Source organism: Podarcis muralis, chromosome 15, assembly GCF_964188315.1.
Source record: "Podarcis muralis chromosome 15, rPodMur119.hap1.1, whole genome shotgun sequence".
In the NCBI taxonomy this organism is placed as follows: domain Eukaryota; kingdom Metazoa; phylum Chordata; class Lepidosauria; order Squamata; family Lacertidae; genus Podarcis; species Podarcis muralis.
The window spans coordinates 44,039,485-44,059,953 of NC_135669.1; the positions used below are offsets into that span (position 1 = coordinate 44,039,485).

Below are 20,469 nucleotides of genomic sequence, written 5' to 3' on the forward strand. Positions count from 1 at the left end.
GCTTGGTCTCTGCTCCTGCCAACCTAGCAGTTCGAAAGCACCCTTAAAGTGCAAGTAGATAAATAGGTACCTCTCCAGCGGGAAGGTAAACGGCGTTTCTGTGTGCTGCTCTGGTTCACCAGAAGCGGCTTAGTCATGCTGGCCACATGACCCGGAAGCTGTACGCCGGCTCCCTTGGCCAATAAAGCGAGATGAGCGCCGCAACCCCAGAGTCGGCCACAACTGGACCTAACGGTCAGGGGTCCCTTTACCTTTACCTTTAAGGGTCATCCAGTCGAACCCTAGGCAATGCAGGAATCTCAAGTAAAGCATCCATGGCAGGTGGCCATCCAAGCTCTCCACAACCTCCCGAGGGAGTCCGTTCCACAGTCGAACAGCTCTTACTGTCAGAAAGTTCTTCCTTCACCCTTCAAAAATTGGGAAATATTCCCTGGCAAAATAGAGACTTTGAGTTCACAGACCAACTTGACTCTTTTAAAGACCCCAAATATTTTCTCCGTGGTAGAAGAAAAAAATATCTTGGAAAAACCTTTCCCAGTAGTTCTTTTCACTTGCAAAATGCTTCAAACTCTGTAAAGAGGTGAAATTCTCACATGAATTGAGGAGGTCTGGGACAATGGATTCAAGAACTTAGGTATTTACCATTTCAAAAGACTAGCCAGGAAAAGGCAATCAGCCAGGATTGTCAGGTATCTTGGCAGGCAGGGGAGGAGTCAAAATTCTTCTGCAGACCACCTCTTTCTGTGATGCTGGTATGATGCTTTTGGGTGGTCTCTGGCTAAGGGCTTGGGCAATTTCTTTAAAAGTTGTTGCACACTTTTGTGCTGGGTCCTCACCTCCTTGCAGGGTTTGGGGAATCTCTGTTAAGACAGAAAAGAAAGATCTTCCTTGCTTTCGCCTATGGATTCTTGCCTCCACCCAGTCTTCTTTGACTGATAATGGACTTGAGAGTTCCCTTGGGGGAGCTGGGCTGCAAGTTGTTGTTTAGTCATTCAGTTGTGTCCAACTCTTCGTGACCCCCTGGACCAGAGCACGCCAGGCACTTCTGTCTTCTACTGCCTCCCGCAGTTTGGTCAAACTCATGCTGGTAGCTTTGAGAACACTATCCCACCATCTCGTCCTCTGTCGTCCCCTTCTCCTTGTGCGCTCCATCTTTCCCAACATCAGGGTCTTTTCCAGGGAGTCTTCTCTTCTCATGAGGTGGCCAAAGTCTTGGAGCCTCAGCTTCAGGATCTGTCCTTCCAGTGAGCACTCGGGGCTGATTTTCTTAAGAAATCAGAGTTGCAAGAGTCAACCCCAAATTTTCATATAACAATGATGCAGAAAAGCCTTGCTGCCACTAACACCATCCAAGCCTGCAGCCAGGCATCTCTTTAAAGAGTTAAACTATGGAACCCCCTCCCACAGGCTTTAAAAGAGGATTGGACAAATCCTTGGGGCAGGAGCAAACTACCAATGGCTCCTAGCCAAGATGGCTATGCAGCAATACTTCAGAATCCCAGTTGCTGGAAACTGCAGGACGGGAAAGTTGCTCTTGTGTGCGAATCCCGCTTGCGGGTTTCCCATTGGAGCATCTGGTTGGCCACTGTGAGAACAGGAAGCTGGACTAGGTGGGTCTCCTTTGGTCTGATCCAGCAGGTTCTTCATATGTCCTTACCCAAGCCCTGACGTTTTCTTCCAACCCAGCAACTACAAATGCATCATTCCCCGCTGGGCCTTGCCAGCCAAGGAGCCCTGGTGGCTGAATGCTAAACCACAGGTAAGCAACATGGTGCCCTCTGGAAGTTTCTGAGCTCCCACCGTTCCTGTTCATTGACTATGCTGGTTGAGGAGTCCCACAGCATCTGTGAGCCCTGGTGATATGGGATCTGGTTCACCAAGCTGCCTAGCCACAGCATTTTGCCCCAGACCAGGCCCCAAGAGGATAGCACCGCACAGAGCGCATTGCAGTCATTGAGTCTTAAGGTTCTCCTCCACCGTCCTCCGCGGCTCCCAAAACAAAGAGGGAGGTCATCATTTTCTTCCATGGCTCCTTCCACCACCTGCCTCTTGTTATGCCCAGGAAATGCATCCTGACACTTAAATCTATATCCTCCTGCTTTCAACTTCATTCCCCCCCCCCTTCGTTCCTCTGCAGGGTGACAGCGAGGCATTGATTAGGATCCTGGTTTATCACTCAGTTTGCATATTTGGATGTGTTAACCACTTTCCATCCCCACAATATCTCCTGACAGCCTTTAATGCAAAAATCTTTATCACCTAAGACCATAAGAAGAGCCCAATGGCCGGTCTAGTCCAGCCTCCTGCTCTCACAGTGGCCAACCAGTGCAACCCACAAACAGGATCTGAGCCCAGGAGCCCTTTTCCTTCCTGAGGTTTCCAGCAACTGGGATTCAGAAGTGTTGCTGTGCAGGCAGAGCACAGCCATCATAGCTAGCAGCCACTGGCAGCCTTCTCTTCCTCCACAAATTTGTCTAACCTTCTTTTGAAGTGATCCAAATGGGTGCCCCCCCTTAACTACTGTTCCCAGCACCCTTAAACTACAGGTCCTGGGATTCCCCAAGGGAAGCCATGACTGCGATTTAAATGAGGGGTGCAGATCTGACCCTCATCTTTGAAATCTCCATATACTGAGGCTGCTCCTGCCTCTGCTTGGCTCCCTTTTAACCCTACAGCTTCTGGGTCATGTGGCCAGCATGACGAAGCCGCTTCTGGAGAACTAGAGCAGTGCACGGAAATGCCGTTTACCTTCCCACCGGAGCGGTACCTATTTATCTACTTGCACTTTGACATGCTTTTGAACTGCTAGGTGGGCAGGAGCTGGGACTGAGCAACGGGAGCTCACCCCGTCGTGGGGATTCGAACCGCCGACCTTCTGATCTGCAAGACCTAGGCTCTGTGGTTTAACCCACAGTGCCACCCGTGTCGCCTTTCAACTCTGCGAATCTTATCTCTGCTCTTATCCCCCCCCTCCTTCGAGAACCTTTCCTCCATTGCAGTCCTTTTTTAGCTCATTGTCACCCATGCATGGATTATCATTCCACCCCCTTCCTCGCTGCTAGATGCATTTTCACTCCCCACCCTCCTCACTCCTTACAACACCCCCACACCCACCTCTCTCTCCCCCACTGCCAAATCTGTTTAGCTGGTTCTTCAGCCTTTCTGGGCACACACAAGCCCTGTTTCCTTCAGTGGGGAAGCAGAACCTCCCTGACCCGCTTAGAGTCCTCCTCCTTTCCCTCCATCTCCATTTGGCACTGGGGGGGGTGCACCCCCCCCACCAGCACCACCATCAGGAGAGAATCCTTGCCAAGCTCTGCTTTCGCTGTCTCTGCCTCCTCCCATATTTACCAGGGTGACTGATGTGTTGATATTGACATGAATGTTCAAGGGCAGGTTGCCTAGCGATAAGCTGGAGAACCCTCCCACTTGCCAGCTGGGCATTTTGAACAGCGACACATTTAGGGTTGGCTCGGGAGGTTTTGCTCGCACAAGCACACACACACACACACACACACACACACACACACACACACACCAACGAGGTTCCCGAAGGGGCGGTGTGGGCCGCCTGATCCACATCCAAAATTGAAGGTTTGGGGTGTGAATTATTGTGAAACCTCCTAAACTGTTAGCTGAGTGGGTGGGACTGATCCCCCCTCCCTTCACGCGAGATGCCGAAGGATTTTGGAGAGGCTTTTATTTGTTTTGCAAAAATTTATACCCCACAGTCTTCAGCTGACAGCAAAATAAACATGGTGTGATGAATCCAGGAGAGCGATGAACTAATGAGAAAATGGCAGAGATAACTGAGTGAAGACAACAGGCCATCGAGGTCAGTGTTGCTTACACTGGCTGGCAGCAGCTCCTCCAGATTTTCAAATAGGAAGCATTTGCAGGGCTGCCTGCTGGGGATTGAACCTAGGACCTTCTGCGGGCAAAGCGGGGGCTCTACCCTGAGCTACAGCCCTTGCACTGAAAATAAAACTAGAATCCAGTCCTCCTGGTTTTGTATAAAGGGCTGGTTGCAATAGGAACAGAAGAAGCTGCGTCAGAACACTGGTCCATCTAGCTCAGAATTGTCTCCAGTGAATAGCAGGAGCCGTCCAGGATTTCAGACAAGGATTCACGACAACCCCCCCCCCCCAGTGTATCACTTCACCCTTAAGACTTTTTTGTTTGTTGTTACATTAAATCAGAGTAATTATTTAAAAAAAAAAACCAAGGAGATGCATTTGACAGGGGCAATACCTGAGGGTTGTATTTTTTTACTCCAGTATCTAAGAGCTGAAGAAGAGCCTGGCTGCTGAGCCATGCCAAAGAGGGCCCATCAAATCCGGCTCTCACCGCAGCCAGCCAGGTGTCCCCATGTGCAGCCCTCAAATAGGACCCGAGGGCACCAGCCAGCAACTCCCCCTGCCTGGGACTCCTAGCAGCTTGTATTGAGAGGCACGCCGACCTTCTGCAATGGAGGCAGACCACAGCCATCGGGGTAATAATAATAATAATAATAATAATAATAATAATTTATTATTTATACCCCGCCCATCTGGCTGGGTTTCCCCAGCCACTCTGTGCAGCTTCCAACAAAACACTAAGATACAATAACCTATTAAACATTAAAAGCTTCCCTAAACAGGGCTGCCTTCAGATGTCTTCTAAAAGTTTGGTAGTTATTTTTCTCTTTGACATCTGCCTGGTTCCCTGTAACTTGGCTTCTCGCAGCGAGGGAACTGCCAGAAGGCCCTCGGAGCTGGAACTCAGTGTCTGGGCAGAACGATGGGGGAGGAGACGCTCCTTCAGATATACTGGACCGAGGCCGTTTAGGGCTTTAAAGGTCAGCACCAACACTTTGAATTGTGCTCGGAAACGTCCTGGGAGCCAATGTAAGTCTTTCAAGACCGGTGTTATGTGGTCTCTGCGGCCGCTCCCAGTCACCAGTCTAGCTGCCGCATTCTGGATTAGTTGTAGTTTTCGGGTCACCTTCAAAGGTAGCCCCACGTAGAGCGCATTGCAGTAGTCCAAGTGAGAGATAACTAGTCCAATTCCTCTCTTAAAATCTTCCAAGTTGGTGACCATTGTTGTAAACAAAAATCTGCCCTTTTTCCCTTATGGGGTATCCAAGAGCCCATACAGAGTCCTTACATAGGTTCCCTATTGGGAGGAGAAAATAACAGAGGCCAACCAGAGAATACAGTGGTACCTCGGGTTACATACGCTTCAGGTTACAGACTCCGCTAACCCAGAAATATTACCTCAGGTTAAGAACTTTGCTTCAGGATGAGAACAGAAATCGCAAGGTGGCAGCGGGAGGCCCCATTAGCTAAAGTGGTGCTTCAGGTTAAGAACAGTTTCAAGTTAAGAACGGACCTCCGGAACGAATTAAATTCTTAACCAGAGGTACCACTGTATTGAGAAGCAAAGCAGCTAGTAAGCCTGATCTTTATTGATCTGTTGCAACAGGGTGCTCCCCTCACACGCAGGAAAGGAGGACAAACCCAGAACAGCATATCTAAGACTTTAAAATTCTTATCACACCATCCCTGCCTCCTGTGGGAGGGAGTTCCACAGGTTAACTGCGCTGCGTGAAGAAGGGCTTTCTTTCATCCGTCAGGAATCTTCCAACAGTCCACTTAGTAACCGGGTGCAAAAGAGAGACAACGTGCATGGCTTGTCCCCCCTCCATCATGTCTCTCCGCCCCCCCATTCTTCTAAACCCAAATATCTCAAACCTTGTTCATTCTGGCTGCCATTTCCCTGCATCTCCTCCAGTTCCACGACATGCTTCCTAATGCTTCCGACGGATTAAAAGTATCTGTGTGGTGTACGTGTGTGAGAGCAGGAGAGGGGCAGTGGGCGGGGTGTGTGTGTGGGAATGAGGATCTAGACACTCTGGGGAAAGCTGTACCAGCCTGGATTTAAGCAGCTGTTAGCAATGCACCCTGGGAGAAGCGATGAGCTTTCCAATTAAATCCTCTTGTCAGCCTGTCATCCACTTCAGATCCTCGCACCGATGCACCACAGCATGCCACAGTGCAAAGCACACACTTGTGTGTGCACCAGAGATGATGCAAGCCTGCTAATTTCTGCCTGGGCTTGGCTGCAACTTTGCTTTTGTTCTCGCCTTTTGTGTAGCATGCAGGCATAATATTATATTATTATATTATATATATATTCTCTCCCCTTGGATCACTCTTGGTTTTCCTTTTCATGTAGGGAGTTGTCAGCCTGATCTTGCCAATCCCTTGTTTATTTTTTAAAAAGATCCAAAATCTGTTTGCAGAGAGGTTCTCTCTCTCTCTCCCTCTCTCTTCCCTGGTTCTTTTCTTCCCCTTCTGGGCTTTCCCTTTGTCTCCCTCGCCTGTTCATTAGGAGTCTGAGTACAGGCTTCTGAAGCAGCCGATGCGATTAAAGCCCATTTGAATATCATGATATTAGAAGGTTCCATTTTGCCTACAAAACGGCTCCGTTTCTCTCCCCGCTCTCTCCTTGCAACCCCCCCCCCCACCTCACCCCACCCCCGACCACCCCCGCCACCTCTCCAACTTTACGTTGCTTTATTGCATTAAACATTTATGGAACAGCCGAGGATTAAAGGCGCCAAATTTAGCAGCAGAAGGAGACTTGCCATTGTGCGAGCGTTCGAGGGAGTCTTGGTTGGAACAAGGTTTGCAGCTTTGCCTGCTGTAGAAAGTGGCAGCCCCTGGCTCTCCATGCCTATTGTTTATTTGCTCGTTTACTTATTTGCATCCCACCTTCTTCACAGACCAGGACATAAGGCGACTTGCACAAATTAAAACAAGGTGCATAAAATGCAAAAAGCTAAAAACGCATAAAAGATTACCGTTTTAAAAACAATTAAACTGCAGCAGAATTAAAACAACATAAAAACAAATCTACTAGAATACAGATAATAAAAACAGCACTATTACAAGCCCTTTCCTTAAAGAAAAGCCAAAGGCCTGTCAGATTAAACAGCCTTCACTTTGCTGGTGGAAGGACAGGAAGGAGGAAGCTGGTCTAACTTCTGTGGGGAGGGAGTTTCAAAGTTTGGGAGCAGCCACCGAAAAGGCCCTACGAAGAAGCACAAGGTTGCAGGTGTGGTTCTTCTGCTTCCCCATTTTATCCTCCCAACAGCCCTGCAAGGTAGGCTGGGCTTGGGCTGAGAGAGCATGACTGACCCAAGGCTGAACTGCCCATAGGCTGAGTGTCAAGGCAGGGAGCAGCAAGAGAAGTGGGCTCTTTCTTGCAGGCTTCCTGGAGGTAGCTGCCTGGCCACATTTGGCTGGACCAGATGGGCTTTGGGCCTGATCCAGCAGGGCTGCTCCGAATATCTTAGCATCCCATCTATGAGGCCAGAGGGCCACCTTCCCTCTTGCAGATAAAGAAGCAGTTTGGGACATACTTTGATTCTTTTAAAGTCAGAGGAGCAGTAGTTAAGCATCGTCCTGCTAATATACACTTACACTGCTCCAGGGACGCGGACTTATAAAAAATATTGGGGGGGCCCGGGAAAGCTCATGAATAATAAATAAGCTCATGAATATGCAAATAAAGTGGCGCCGCCTCCTCGTGAGCGAATAGGGGAGAGCGTGCTGCGCCTATTAATCAGCTCCAAAGGAAATTGGGTGGAGCTTTTGCTCGGGAGGGAGGGCAGGAGGCATGCAGCCCGCCCCTCCCTGTGCATTTTGGGCTGGGGGAGGGGCGGCGATGGCGCTCTGCTGGAGGGGCGCCGGAGATTATTGGGGGGGCGGAGCCCCCCCAAACGAATTTTTGAGGGGGCTCGGGCCCCCTCAAGCCCCATGGAGTCGGCGCCTATGCACTGCTCAGATAAAGACTCTCCGTAGCTTCAGATTTCTCGACCTGCTTGGTTCTAGGTGTGGCCCCATCCTGCTGCAGTGAATGGGTGCTCAGTGCCCAGAGTCCCCTTTGGCAATGAAGGAAAATAAGCCTGTGTTTATCGTTAAGTTGCCTATTGCAACAAAGCAGCAACTGCTGAAATAACAACAAAGGAATGTTGGCTGTGGTCCCTATGAACTCAGGGAACTCAGCAGGGCTTACTTCTGAGTAGACTGTGCATAGGGTTGTACCAAGAACTGGCACAGACCTGAGAAGAGCTTGCTGGGTGAGGCCAATGCCCCAAATAGTCCAGCGCCCTGGTCTCCCAGTGGCAAACCAGGTGTCCTTAATTAGAAACCCACTAGCAGGATTTGAGCGTGAGCAAACTCCCCTCCTGCAGTTTCCTGTGGGGGACCTGTGGCCCTCCAGACATTGCTGGTCTCTGACACCCCTGTAATCCCTAACCACTAGTCCTGCTGTCTGCTGGGGTTCCCAGGAAGTTGGAGCCCAGCTGTATGCAAAGGGCTGCTGCCGCCGCCGCCGCCACCACCAGTTCCCCAGCGCTGAGCTGGAGCCCAACCGATCCATCAAGCCCAAAGTTCCCAAATCGATCTTGTCGATTTTGGTGCGTCCAGCAATCGTTACTGCTCTCCAGTGGCTCTTTCATTGTAAAGTGATTGACACCAGCCAGCGCTGAGCGCCCTTGCAGAAGGCCATGTGTCACAACCATCTGCAAGAGCCTGGTTCCCTTTTAATTGACTTTTTCATTTTAAAAAAGTTATCGGGTCTGCTATGTTTTGGTTAAGTTTGGCATTTGCACTAGCTTATATTTGGGCCTGTATGCTCTGGCATTGTGAGGGAATAATATTAATAATAGTAATGGTTCGTGTCCTGTGAGTGAGAAATGTAGATAGATAGATAAATGATAGATAGATAGAGATAGATAGAGATAGATGATAGATAGATAGATGATAGATTGATAGATAGATGATAGATAGATAGATAGATAGATGATAGATAGATAGATAGATAGATAGATAGATAGATAGATAGATGATAGATAGATAGATAGATAGATAGATAGATGATAGATAGATGATAGATAGATAGATGATAGATAGATAGATGATAGATAGATAGATGATAGATAGATGATAGATAGATAGATGATAGATAGATGATAGATAGATAGATAGATGATAGATAGATAGATAGATAGATAGATAGATAGATAGATGATAGATAGATAGATTAGATAGATAGATAGATAGATAGATAGATAGATAGATGATAGATAGATAGATAGATAGATAGATAGATAGATAGATAGATAGATGATAGATAGATGATAGATAGATAGATGATAGATGATAGATAGATATAGATAGATGATAGATAGATAGATAGATAGATAGATAGATAGATAGATAGATAGATAGATGATAGATAGATAGATAGAATCTATCATCTATCTATCTCTATCATCTATTTATCTATCTATCTATCTATCTATCATCTATCTATCTATCTATCATCTATCTATCTATCATCTATCTATCTATCTATCAAACAAACAAACATGTTTTTAGCTTAAACTTTTCAACATGCAAAATAATAAACAAACTAATCTAACTAAGAACGGAACAGCAAAATGACAGAGAGAGAAAGCAAAGAAAAAGAGAGAGAATTTCTACCCAGCTCTGAGCAAGAGAGGAGAGATGGGCAGCCAAGGCAGGTAATACCTTCCTAGTTTTAAAAAAAAGAATTAAAAGAGAACAACAGCTGTGTTTTACAGCAAGCCTCTTTGGTTGGAGCATCCTGACAGCGCTTTGTAGATGAGGGTGAGCTGTGATCCTCCACCACCCTCGTCTGGCTCGGCACCCCCAGTTGGGACTGGATTATCAAAGAGCCCAGTCCCACCCCAGCCTGGAGCTCTTTTGGAGAGGTTGGCCTAATTGTTTCTGCCTCAGGCCAGGCCTGCGAGGGGGCCGTTTCCCTCACAGAAGAGCCCCTCTGAACAATTTAGGATGTTGCTGCTTGGGCTACCTTTGCAGCCGGCAACTGCTGTGACCAGATCGGCTTGGTTTTCAGCCTGGCGGGAGCCTGGGCTGCTTTGATAGGGAGAGAGGCAGGGGGGCTGGGCCAAGAATGGGGGGAGCAATATCCAATACTACCAATACTCAGACTACTGAACGCATAGTATTGCTAACAATACTGTGAATTCTACCACCACTAATACTCTGCTAATGCTCATAGCACTACTAACAATGCTACTAATACTCCACTAATATTCATAGAGCAACTAAAAATTATACTAATACTGCACTAATATTCATAGAGCGACTAACAATGCTATTAATACTACTACTACTACTACTACTGTTGTTGTTGTTGCTGTTATTGTTGTTGTTGTTTAGTCATTTAGTCGTTTAGTCGTGTCTGACTCTTCGTGACCCCCTGAACCAGAGCACGCCAGGCACTCCTGTCTTCCACTGCCTCCCGCAGTTTGGTCAAACTCATGCTGGTAGCTTCGAGAACACTGTCCCACCATCTCGTCCTCTGGCGTCCCCTTCTCCTTGTGCCCTCCATCTTTCCCAACATCAGGGTCTTTTCCAGGGAGTCTTCTCTTCTCCTGAGGTGGCCAAAGTCTTGGAGCCTCAGCTTCAGGATCTGTCCTTCCAGTGAGCTCTCAGGGCTGATTTCCTTCAGAATGGAGAGGTTTGATCTTCTTGCAGTCCATGGGACTTTCCAGAGTCTCCTCCAGCACCAGAATTCAAAAGCATCCATTCTTCGGCGATCAGCTGCTACTACTACCACTACTATTAATACCACTGCTACTAATGCTAAAGAATAAGCTTTTACAACACTACAACTCGTGGACATCCCATGAATCTGAATGTTGGAAGATTCAGGGCAGAGAAAAGACAGTCTTTCATCACAGGGTGAATAGTTTAAACTATGCAACTCGCTCCAGCAGGAGGCAGTGATGGCAACCAACTTGTTGTTGTTGTTGTTTATTCGTTTAGTCGTGTCCGACTCTTCGTGACCCCATGGACCAGAGCACGCCAGGCACTCCTGTCTTCCACTGCCTCCTGCAGTTTGGTCAAACTCATGCTGGTAACCTCGAAAACACTATCCAACCATCTCGTCCTCTGCCGTCCCCTTCTCCTTGTGCCCTCCATCTTTCCCAGCATCAGTGTCTTCTCCAGAGAGTCTTCTCTTCTCATGAGGTGGCCAAAGTCTTGGAGCCTCAGCTTCAGGATCTTTCCTTCCAGTGAGCACTCAGGGCTGATTTCCTTCAGAATGGAGAGGTTTGATCTTCTTGCAGTCCATGGGACTCTCAAGAGTCTCCTCCAGCACCAGAATTCAAAAGCATCAGTTCTTCGGCGATCAGCCTTCTTTATGGTCCAGCTCTCACTTCCATACATCACTACTGGGAAAACCATGGCTTGAACTATACGGACCTTTGTTGGTGACGTCTCTACTTCTCAAGATGCTGTCTAGGCCTGTCATTGTCCTTCTCCCAAGAAGCAGGCGTCTTTTAATTTCGTGGCTGCTGTCACCATCTGCAGTGATCACGGAACCCAAGAAAGTAAAATCTCCCACTGCCTCCATTTCTTCCCCTTCTACCAACTTACATGGCTTGAATAGAGGACTGTAGAGTTTCATGGAGGAGACGGCTGTCAGTGGCTACTATCCACAGTGGCTCTGCTCTGCCTTCATGGTTGGGGGCAGCCGTGCTTCTGAATGCCAGTCACTGGGAACCACAGGAGGGGAGAGGGCTCTGGGGCTCGAATCCTGCTTGCTGGTTTCCCACTGGGGCATCTGGGTGGTCACTGTGAGAACAGGGTACTGGACTGGATGGGCCATTGGCCTGATCCAGCAGGCTCTTCTTATGCTCTTAAAAAACAAGAATGGCTAGGAAGAGCAGGAGTATGACTTACTATAAGGCAACTTAATGTGTTCAAAGCTATCCTATGCCATTTTAAAATATGGCTCTTTTGGGGGGGGTGTTATTGGGTTGTGGTTTTTATTTTGATTATATATATTGTGGTTTTTATGTTGATCTTTTCTGTGAACCACCCTGAGACCTCCCAGTACAGTGGTACCTCGCAAGACGAATGCCTCGCAAGACAAAAAACTCGCTAGACGAAAGGGTTTTTTGTTTTTTGAGCTGCTTCGCAAGACGATTTTCCCTATGGGCTTGCTTCGCAAGACGGAAACGTCTTGTAAGTTTGTTTCCTTTTTCTTAACACCGTTAATACAGTTGCGACTTGACTTCGAGGAGCAATTCATAGAACGCAGTGTGGTAGCCTTTTTTGAGGTTTTTAAAGACTTTGGTGATTTTTGAAGCTTTTCCAAAACTTTCCCGACACCGTGCTTCGCAAGACGAAAAAAATCGCAAGACGACAAAACTCGCGGAACGAATTAATTTCGTCTTGCGAGGCACCACTGTATAGGGCGGTATATAAATACTATTAATAATAATAATAATAATAATAATATCCTGGGCTGTGTGCACTGCAGCCTCAGAGCCTCAGTTGGCACACAGAAGGAAGTAAGCAATGTGCAACTAACAGACAGCATGAAACCTCACGTTGGCTCAGCTTCCGACAAATACCAGGAACCAGTGTGAAGGAATGGCGGCTGTGTTCTGGTAGAGCAATCTGCCTTGCACACTGAAGGACCCAGGTTCAGTCCCCGACAGCGTCTCCAGGTGGGGCTGGGACACAGCCCCATCTGGAGAGCCACTGCCAACCAGTGCCCACCACCTTCTGTGGACCAATGAGCCTGACTTGCTTTAAGGCATCTCCCTATGCTCCTATTTAAACCAGATCCTTCCGTTTTTGGGCAAGAGCTCAGGGATAGAGCACCTGCTTTGCGTGCAGAAGGTCCCCAGACTCAACCCCCAAAGACAAGTCCAAGTGGGGCTGGGGCAGAATGCTGCCTGAAATCTTGGACAGCAGCTGCCAGTCAGTGCACTGAACTAGGTGGAGACGGTATCATGAGCTTCTGATCTCTCTGTGGGGTTTTTTGGCTAGTCGTCAGAATGGGGTCTTCTGCCTGCTTTGTTCCAGATTTCTGCTAAATCCTCCCCAGTAGCCACTGAGTTTAGGGAATTGAGAGTATTCACACACTGTGGGCTTGGCAAGTGATGGACTGCTCTAGCTGCCCATGGCCTAGCCTGGCTTTGACTTAACACTCTCCAGCCGATTCCGTATTCCTTGCCACCAATCCCTTTCCAGCACTCTGTGTGTGTGTGTGTGTGTGTGTGTGTGTGTGTGTGTGTGTGTGTGCGCGCGCGCGCACGTGTATAATCGTTGCCAGCTTCAGTCTCTGGTGGTGTCCAGACTAAAATCCCCAACATCAGCAACTATGAATTTGCTGACCGTCCCTCTATCCCTCTGGCTCGGCTGCTTCTGTAAATTCAAACCTCTTTGGGCAGATTTGGACAAGCGGCCCTACTGCATCCATGCAGCTAAAATTAACATTTCAGAGGCAGTAACTCCCCATGTCAATTTCTCTTCCTCATTCCTAACAACAGCCAAGGGGGGGTGTGGAAGGAAGCCCATTTGGATTTTGATTAATGTATATTTTTTAAATAAACAGCTAAATTCCACCTCTCCCCAACACCAACACCCGACACACACACACACACACACACAAACAAACATACACACACACACACATCCCCAACATCAAAATAAATGTCCAGAAATCAGCTTGCAGCAATTTCTCTGCGAGATCTTTCCAAATGCCATCTGCCTGCTCCGAGAAAAGTCTCCATGCTTACATCAAATCTCTCAGCCTCGGTAGGAGGTTAAAATTCAATTTAAAGCAATTTTTTTAAAATAAAAAAGGTTAAAAAAAACCAGTCAGGGCACAGGAGCAGACTTCTGGAAGCTGAGATATGTTGCAATCCATTAAGTGTATTAAATAAAAAGGATCGCCGCTTGGATTTAATTGCGCATGATATCTGCCCCAGAAGGATGTCAGGCCAAGAAATAGGGCAGGATTCAAGATATAGTCAATAAAGAGTCTCTTGCTCTGGAAAGCAACGGGAAAGACGCCTGAGGTTCAGGAAGTGGGCAAGCAGAATTTTAGGGCAGGAGAATTCTATAGGTCTGGGTTAACCGAGGACCTCTTTAGGGAGCAGAGGGCAAAGAACCTTTTACCAGCCCAGTGGTCACCGTTCCTAAAGAGCCCCTTTCCAGGGGCCATGTGCAAAAAAGTGGGCGGAGCAAAGGTTGGAACTCCTCACTTTGTGCAATGGGCCGAATTTCAACTCTGTAAAAGTTAGAGGATATACACACAGAGACGTAAGAATACTTTTTTGTTGTTGCTACATTTAAACCACAGAGCCTAGGACTTGCCGATCAGAAGGTCGGCGGTTTGAATCCCCGTGACGGGGTGAGCTCCCGTTGCTCGGTCCCTGCTCCTGCCAACCTAGCAGTCCGAAAGCACGTCAAACTGCAAGTAGATAAATAGGTACCGCTTTGGCGGGAAGGTAAACAGCATTTCCGTGCGCTGCTCTAGTTCTCCAGAACCATGCTGGCCACATGACCCGGAAGCTGTACGCCGGCTCCCTCGGCCAGTAAAGCGAGATGAGCACCACAACCCCAGAATCGGCCATGACTGGACCTAATGGTCAGGGGTCCCTTTACCTTTACCTTACATTTATATACCACCTCCTTCTTCAAGGAGCTTGAGGGTGGTGTACATGGTTCTCCTGCCCATTCTATCCTCACAACGACCCTGTGAGGTAGGATAGGCTGAGAGGCAGTGACTGGCCCAAGGTCACCCAGTGGAGTTTTGTGGCTCAGTGGGGATTCAGACCCTGATCTCTCAGGTCAAAGTCCAATATAGGAAGAGCCTGCGGGATCAGGCCAATGACCCATGTAAGTCAGAATCCTGTTCTCGTGGGACTCTCGTAAGCAGGACCTGAGCCCCCTCGCTCCCCTCCTTTCCAGCACCTGTGGGTGCCATAAGCAGATAAAGTACTTAACTACAATTTATAAGCCTGTAAACTAAATTCTTTATGTTCTGAACCCCGTTTTTGTATTTATCCAGGGTAATTTCTCCCTCTCTTCTCTTTTGTTACATCTATGAAAGCCAACACAGAGACAAGGGTTATTTTAGGAATTAGCAAATTTGTGTGAGGCTGAGAGACAATGGGACTTTGAGTATATTTGCACGTAAAATACATGTAAAATTAATCACACTTCCTTGTGTGCCTCCTTGAGAGGCCCAGAGGGTGGCAACACGAGAACGGGGCCTTCTCTGCAGTGGCTCCCCATCTGTGGAATGTTCTCTCCAGGGAAGTTTGCCTGGTGCCTTTATTATACATCTTTAGGTGCAAGGTAAAAATCTTCCCTTTTAACCAGGCCTTTGGTTGATTTGATTGACATCCTATGCCCTTTTAAAATGTGGGGTTGGGGGGGGGTTATTGGGTTGTTGCTTTTATTTTGATTATGTATTCTGTGGTTTTATACAGTGGTACCTCGGGTTAAGTACTTACCGTAATTCGTTCTGGAGGTCCATTCTTAACCTGAAACTGTTCTTAACCTGAAGCACCACTTTAGCTAATGGGGGTTCCTGCTGCTGCCGCTGTGCTGCCGGAGCACAATTTCTGTTCCCATCCTGAAGCAAAGTTCTTAACCTGAAGCACTATTTCTGGGTTAGCGGAGTCTGTAACCTGAAGCATATGTAACCTGAAGCGTATGTAACCCGAGGTACCACTGTATTTTGATTTTATTCTGTGAACTGCTCTGAGACCTCTGGGTACAGGGTGGTATATAAATTCGATAAATAATAATAATAATAATTTAGCCCCACACTTTGCCTGAGGAACCTCTCAGCCAGAGGAGAAGCATACTGCCTCCAACCACAGAGGCATTTAGCTCTGTACATAGTTGTGTATTATAGTTGTAGATAGAATAAAATAAGATATTCTGCAGAGCTGCTCTCCGAGTCGTTTATGCTCTGCTATACTCTGCTGTACTCTGCTGTGCAACGACTGTCTTCTTGTTGGAGTGAATCCGGTGCTCACAACTCTAAGCTGTGAGTCCACAGCACTTTGACCTGTTCCTGTGCAGAAGGTGGTCTCTGGAAGTGCTACCCAGCTTGCCTAGCCCAGTCGGGGCTGAAGTGTATGAGTCCAGTTCGTGGCACTGGCTCAAGGGCGATGCTGACAACCACAGAGGCAGAGCCGAGCCTAATCCTCTTCAAAAGCCATTCGATATATCTGTTCATTCCTTATCTGGGCTAGTGGCAAAGTTATTGCAGTTCAAGGATTGCAGTTCAACTGGCCCACAGGCCTGGGGTTCTGCACCACATCTTATCTAGAAGAAGAGAAGAGTTTGGATTTGATATCCCGCCTTTCACTCCCTTTAAGGAGTCTCAAAGCGGCTAACATTCTCCTTTCCCTTCCTCCCCCACAACAAACACTCTGTGAGGTGAGTGGGGCTGAGAGACTTCAGAGAAGTGTGACTAGCCCAAGGTCACCCAGCAGCTGCATGTGGAGGAGCGGAGACGCGAACCCGGTTCACCAGATTATGAGTCCACCGCTCTTAACCACTACACCACACTGGCTCCCCCATCTAGGGGGACACAATGTTCCTTCCCTCCAATGTATTGTGGACAGTCCTGGTCACCTTGCCTCAAAAAGGATATTGAAGACCTGGGAAAGGTTCAGAAAAGGGCAGCCAAAATGACCAAGGGGATGGAGCGACTCGCCTGTGAAGAAAGGTTGCAGCATTTGGGACTTTAGAGAAAAAGTGAGCAAGAGGCACCGTGACAGAAATGATGTGTGGCATAGAGAAAGCGGAGAGAGGAAAGTTTTCCTCCCTGTCCCACAGCAGTAGAACTTGTGGACATCCAGGGAATTTGGATGTTGGAAGATTTAGAAGAGATAAAAGCAAGTCCTTCTTGACGCAGCACTTACCGTATATTTTGCTCTATAAGACTCACTTTTTCCCTCCTAAAAGGTAAGGGGAAATGTATGTGCGTCTTATGGAGCGAATGCAGGCTGCGCAGCTATCACAGAAGCCAGAACAGCAAGAGGGATTGCTGCTTTCACTGCACAGCGATCCCACTTGCTGTTCTGGCTTCTGAGATTCAGAATATTTTTTTCTTGTTTTCCTCCTCCAAAAATTAGGTGCATCTTGTGGTCTGGTGCGTCTTATAGATTGAATAATACGGTAGTTAAACCATGGAGCTCTGTCCCACAGGAGGCAGTGATGGCCACTAACCCAGAAAGCTTCAAAAGAGGATTGCACAAAATCCTGGAGAAGGCTGCCATTGGTTATGAGCCAATTTGACTATGTTCTCCCCTCCACTAGTGGAGGCAGCAATGCTTGCCAGTACCAATTGTTGGAAACCACAAGGTGAGAGATGTGCTCAGGTTCCCCTCCTGGGTTTCCCACATTGGGCATCTGGTTGGCCACTGTGAGAACAGGATCCTGTACTAGGTGGGCCATTGGCCTGATCCAGCAGGGCTCTCCCTGCATGATGGCTTTTGTTGACAGCAGCAGGAGAGTTTCTGTGCCAGGCCTGGCCCAAACAGAGATTTAGCACAGTGGGGATTTAGCCATCCATCTCATCTGAGTCCAGACCGATCAAGTTACTCTAAGCCCAGAGGACATAAATTCATGAGCCAATTGGTGGGGGCACTTTATCAATCCCCTGGGTGGCCAGGGTTTGAGCTGACTGGCAGAAGTGGGCTTGGGGGGGTTGCAGGGGGTGATCTTTCCCTCCACAACCGCCTCTGGTTGTTCTGCAGAGCTTGGCTCAAAATGCCATTGGCTTTTAACTATATAATATAATGATAATTAAGTTCTTTCTCTCGCTCCCTCTCCTTCTCCCCCCTCCCCACATCCCCTCCCCACTTCTCCTGTGAGCACAGTTTGCTGCTGATGCAGCTGCCTGCAGCCTTGGCATTTATTGAGCGCAAAGTAATAATTTATTGTCCTTTGTATGCTCAAAAGCCATCTTCATTATCCCGTGAATTTGAAAACGCCGAGCAAGTAGATGGGAGTATTTAGATCAGCATTTTTGAGGGGTGATGATGGGTTGATAGGGAGGGGAGGTGGGTGGAGAGAGAGAGAGAGAGATGAAAACGGGGTTCCTGGGAGCAGACATCAGAAAAGGGCACACTCCTTGACTAAGGACCCCCTTTCCCTACCTCGACACACTCTTTCTGAGCTTAGAACCCCCACTCCTACTTTGATAGCCCATTTCCCACCTGTGTGGGGATTTTTTTGGAGGGGGGAGGTAGGCGGGGAATAGAAACTCTCCAGAGGGGATCTAAACCTACAAGAAAAGATTAGTGGAAGATACGAAGGGATTGAACGCTCTCTCCTTCCAGAACTTGGGAGACTGCTTTGCTCGCTAGAATCCCACCCTCCAGGCAAGGAGGAAGGGGGAAAGAGAGCGGGAGGAGGTTGTGTTTCTTTCTTCCTGGCCCCCCTCCCCCGAGGCTAGGCCGATGTTAGTCAAGGCGATTCGCTCTCCAGGATTTGCCGGCGTCGCCGTACTCGGAGCGTTACGGTAAGGAGCTGTCCTTCAGCACCCGGCGGGCGGCGATCCCCGGCGCCGGCGCTGCTGGGCGCTGTCCGCCGTGCTGAAAGCGGCGCTCGCTTGCTCACTCGCTCGCTCGCCGGCTGTACATCGCGCGGAGCCGGCAGCTTCGGGGGCTGGTCGCGGAGCTCGGATGTCTAGAGGAGGAGGAGGAGGAAGAAGAGGAGAAGTCCCAGCCTCGACCGAGCAGATCGCCGAAGGGGGACAGCAGCCCGGCCGGCCGGCCAGCCCTGGAGGGGAGAACCCCAAAGCGCTTGCTTGGGGGCGCGGTGGAAGCCTCTCCGCCTCTCCGCTCGTGAAGCCCCCCTGGACGGGCGATGAAGGGGTCTCCGGCTCCAGCGACCTGTCTCCTCTTAGCAGCCCTCCTCGGGGTCCGGGCGCAAGGTAGGCGATCGCTTCGGGTGGGGGGTGGCAGGCAAGCCCCCTCCATCTCTTTCATTATTAGGGATGTGAGATTTGGGGGCGGGGGGATTGACTGTGGGGAAATAACAAAGTGCTTTGCCTAGCATCCAAGCCTCACTCCCCCAAACCCGCTTCGCTATAAATTGCGTTCTTAATACCCCCTGTTTATCTCGCCTCCTCTTCTCTTGTCGTTCCCCCCGCCCGTTTTATTTTTCTTAGCAGATTGCGAGCCAATAGCTTCGGGGGTTCCCTTTGTAATTACCCCACCGTGCGTGCTAATCTTGTTGTTGTTTAAAAGGGGGGGGGAGAATGTTGTTATTTGACGGAGCGAGGAAAACAAGGGGGAAACAGCGTACAATCGTGTTCGAGCCCCTCGGAGAAGAATTGACACACACCCCAAATCTGTACGCGCAGGCGAAGAGGAAAAGAGCCCAGCGGCTGATATAATTAGGTTACAGGAGGCTGCTCTGTGTTGCAAATGAGGGTCTCGCCAGGCGCCTCGGGCAACTCAGCCCCCCTCCCCAGCCAGCGCCCCCCCCCCCAACCTCAGCCCATACGGCCGTTTTGATTCTCCTGGATTGGATTTAAAATAATAATAATCATCCAGAGACGCTCCTCGTATGAAACTTCTCCAAGTTCCTCTCGCCAATACTTTTTTTTAGGAGGAGGAAGAGAGAAGGTTCCCCAAAAAGGAAGCCTTCTAGAATCTGCCAGCCCCTCTCTTGAGATACCCCCAGGGACCCGCCAGGCTTCTTAAAGTGGGTCAACCTGACCTCTGTCCTTTAATCGTACTCCTGTCTGCACAGTCTCCCCTGGACCGGCCAAGGTCTGAACCTGTTTTTAATCCCAGATCAAGCAGGGCTAAGCGCCCACTTGCTCCCCTGGGGTTAATTTAGCTCATCTGTAAGGAAAGGGGGGGTGCCTTAGGGGATCCTGAAGCATTGAATTGTTAGAGCAACACTCCACTGATTGGGGGGGGGCATCCCTGTCCCAAGGGATAGTATTTATGATTCTTAATTTCTGAGTGTGTTTTTACTTAGAGAACATAGTCATCTGGTGGGTTCTCTGTTTGCGTAATTAGACTGCCTTTTATTCAAGGCTCTGCAAAGCAACTTTCGAGTGTTTGCTATTTGACGGGGACCTAGGTGCCGCCGATGAACTCCGGACAATTTTTTTATTTACTTATCTTTAAAGCAGTGAAAAACATGCACAGATATAACAAATATTTTATGCATAAAAATAGCAGAAACGGCTTGGGGAGAATGCCTGATCCCCACTTCTTTTAAAAATAAATGTTTAAAAGGAAGGTCTGTGTTCTCAGACTTACTAGGGGGATTTGGAAGGGGTCTTGCGAAAGTGGGGCAGTGCGCCATTTACAGGGACACAGTCCCTTTTGACACCTCTTTTTCTCCTCCAAGAGATTCTGAGCTGCCAAGGCTTTGATCCAGTTTCCTGCCTTTCCCCTCCCAGTGGGGCTTATAGAGGATTGTGCTGCTTCAGGCACTGAGGACAAGGTGCCCCCTTCATAGAATCATTGAATTGTGGAGCCGGAAGGGACCCCGAGGGTCATCTAGTCCAACCCCCTGCAATGCAGGAATCTCAACTAATTTTTCCATGACAGATGGCCATCTAACCTCAGCTGAAAAGTCC

At 48.6% G+C, this 20,469-nt stretch overlaps 1 protein-coding gene across 2 annotated transcripts in view; it reads left to right on the forward strand.

Annotated features, from left to right (window-relative positions):
• The first annotated feature begins 18,000 nt into the window (after positions 1-18,000).
• SEZ6 (seizure related 6 homolog) overlaps positions 18,001-20,469 on the forward strand; it is a 108,254-nt gene continuing 105,785 nt past the window's right edge. For both annotated transcript variants that reach the window (XM_028708669.2, XM_028708670.2), the window contains exon 1: positions 18,001-18,801. In XM_028708669.2, the coding sequence (XP_028564502.2) occupies positions 18,735-18,801 (67 nt within the window). In that variant the 5' untranslated portion in view covers positions 18,001-18,734. The remainder of the gene's footprint in view (positions 18,802-20,469) is intronic.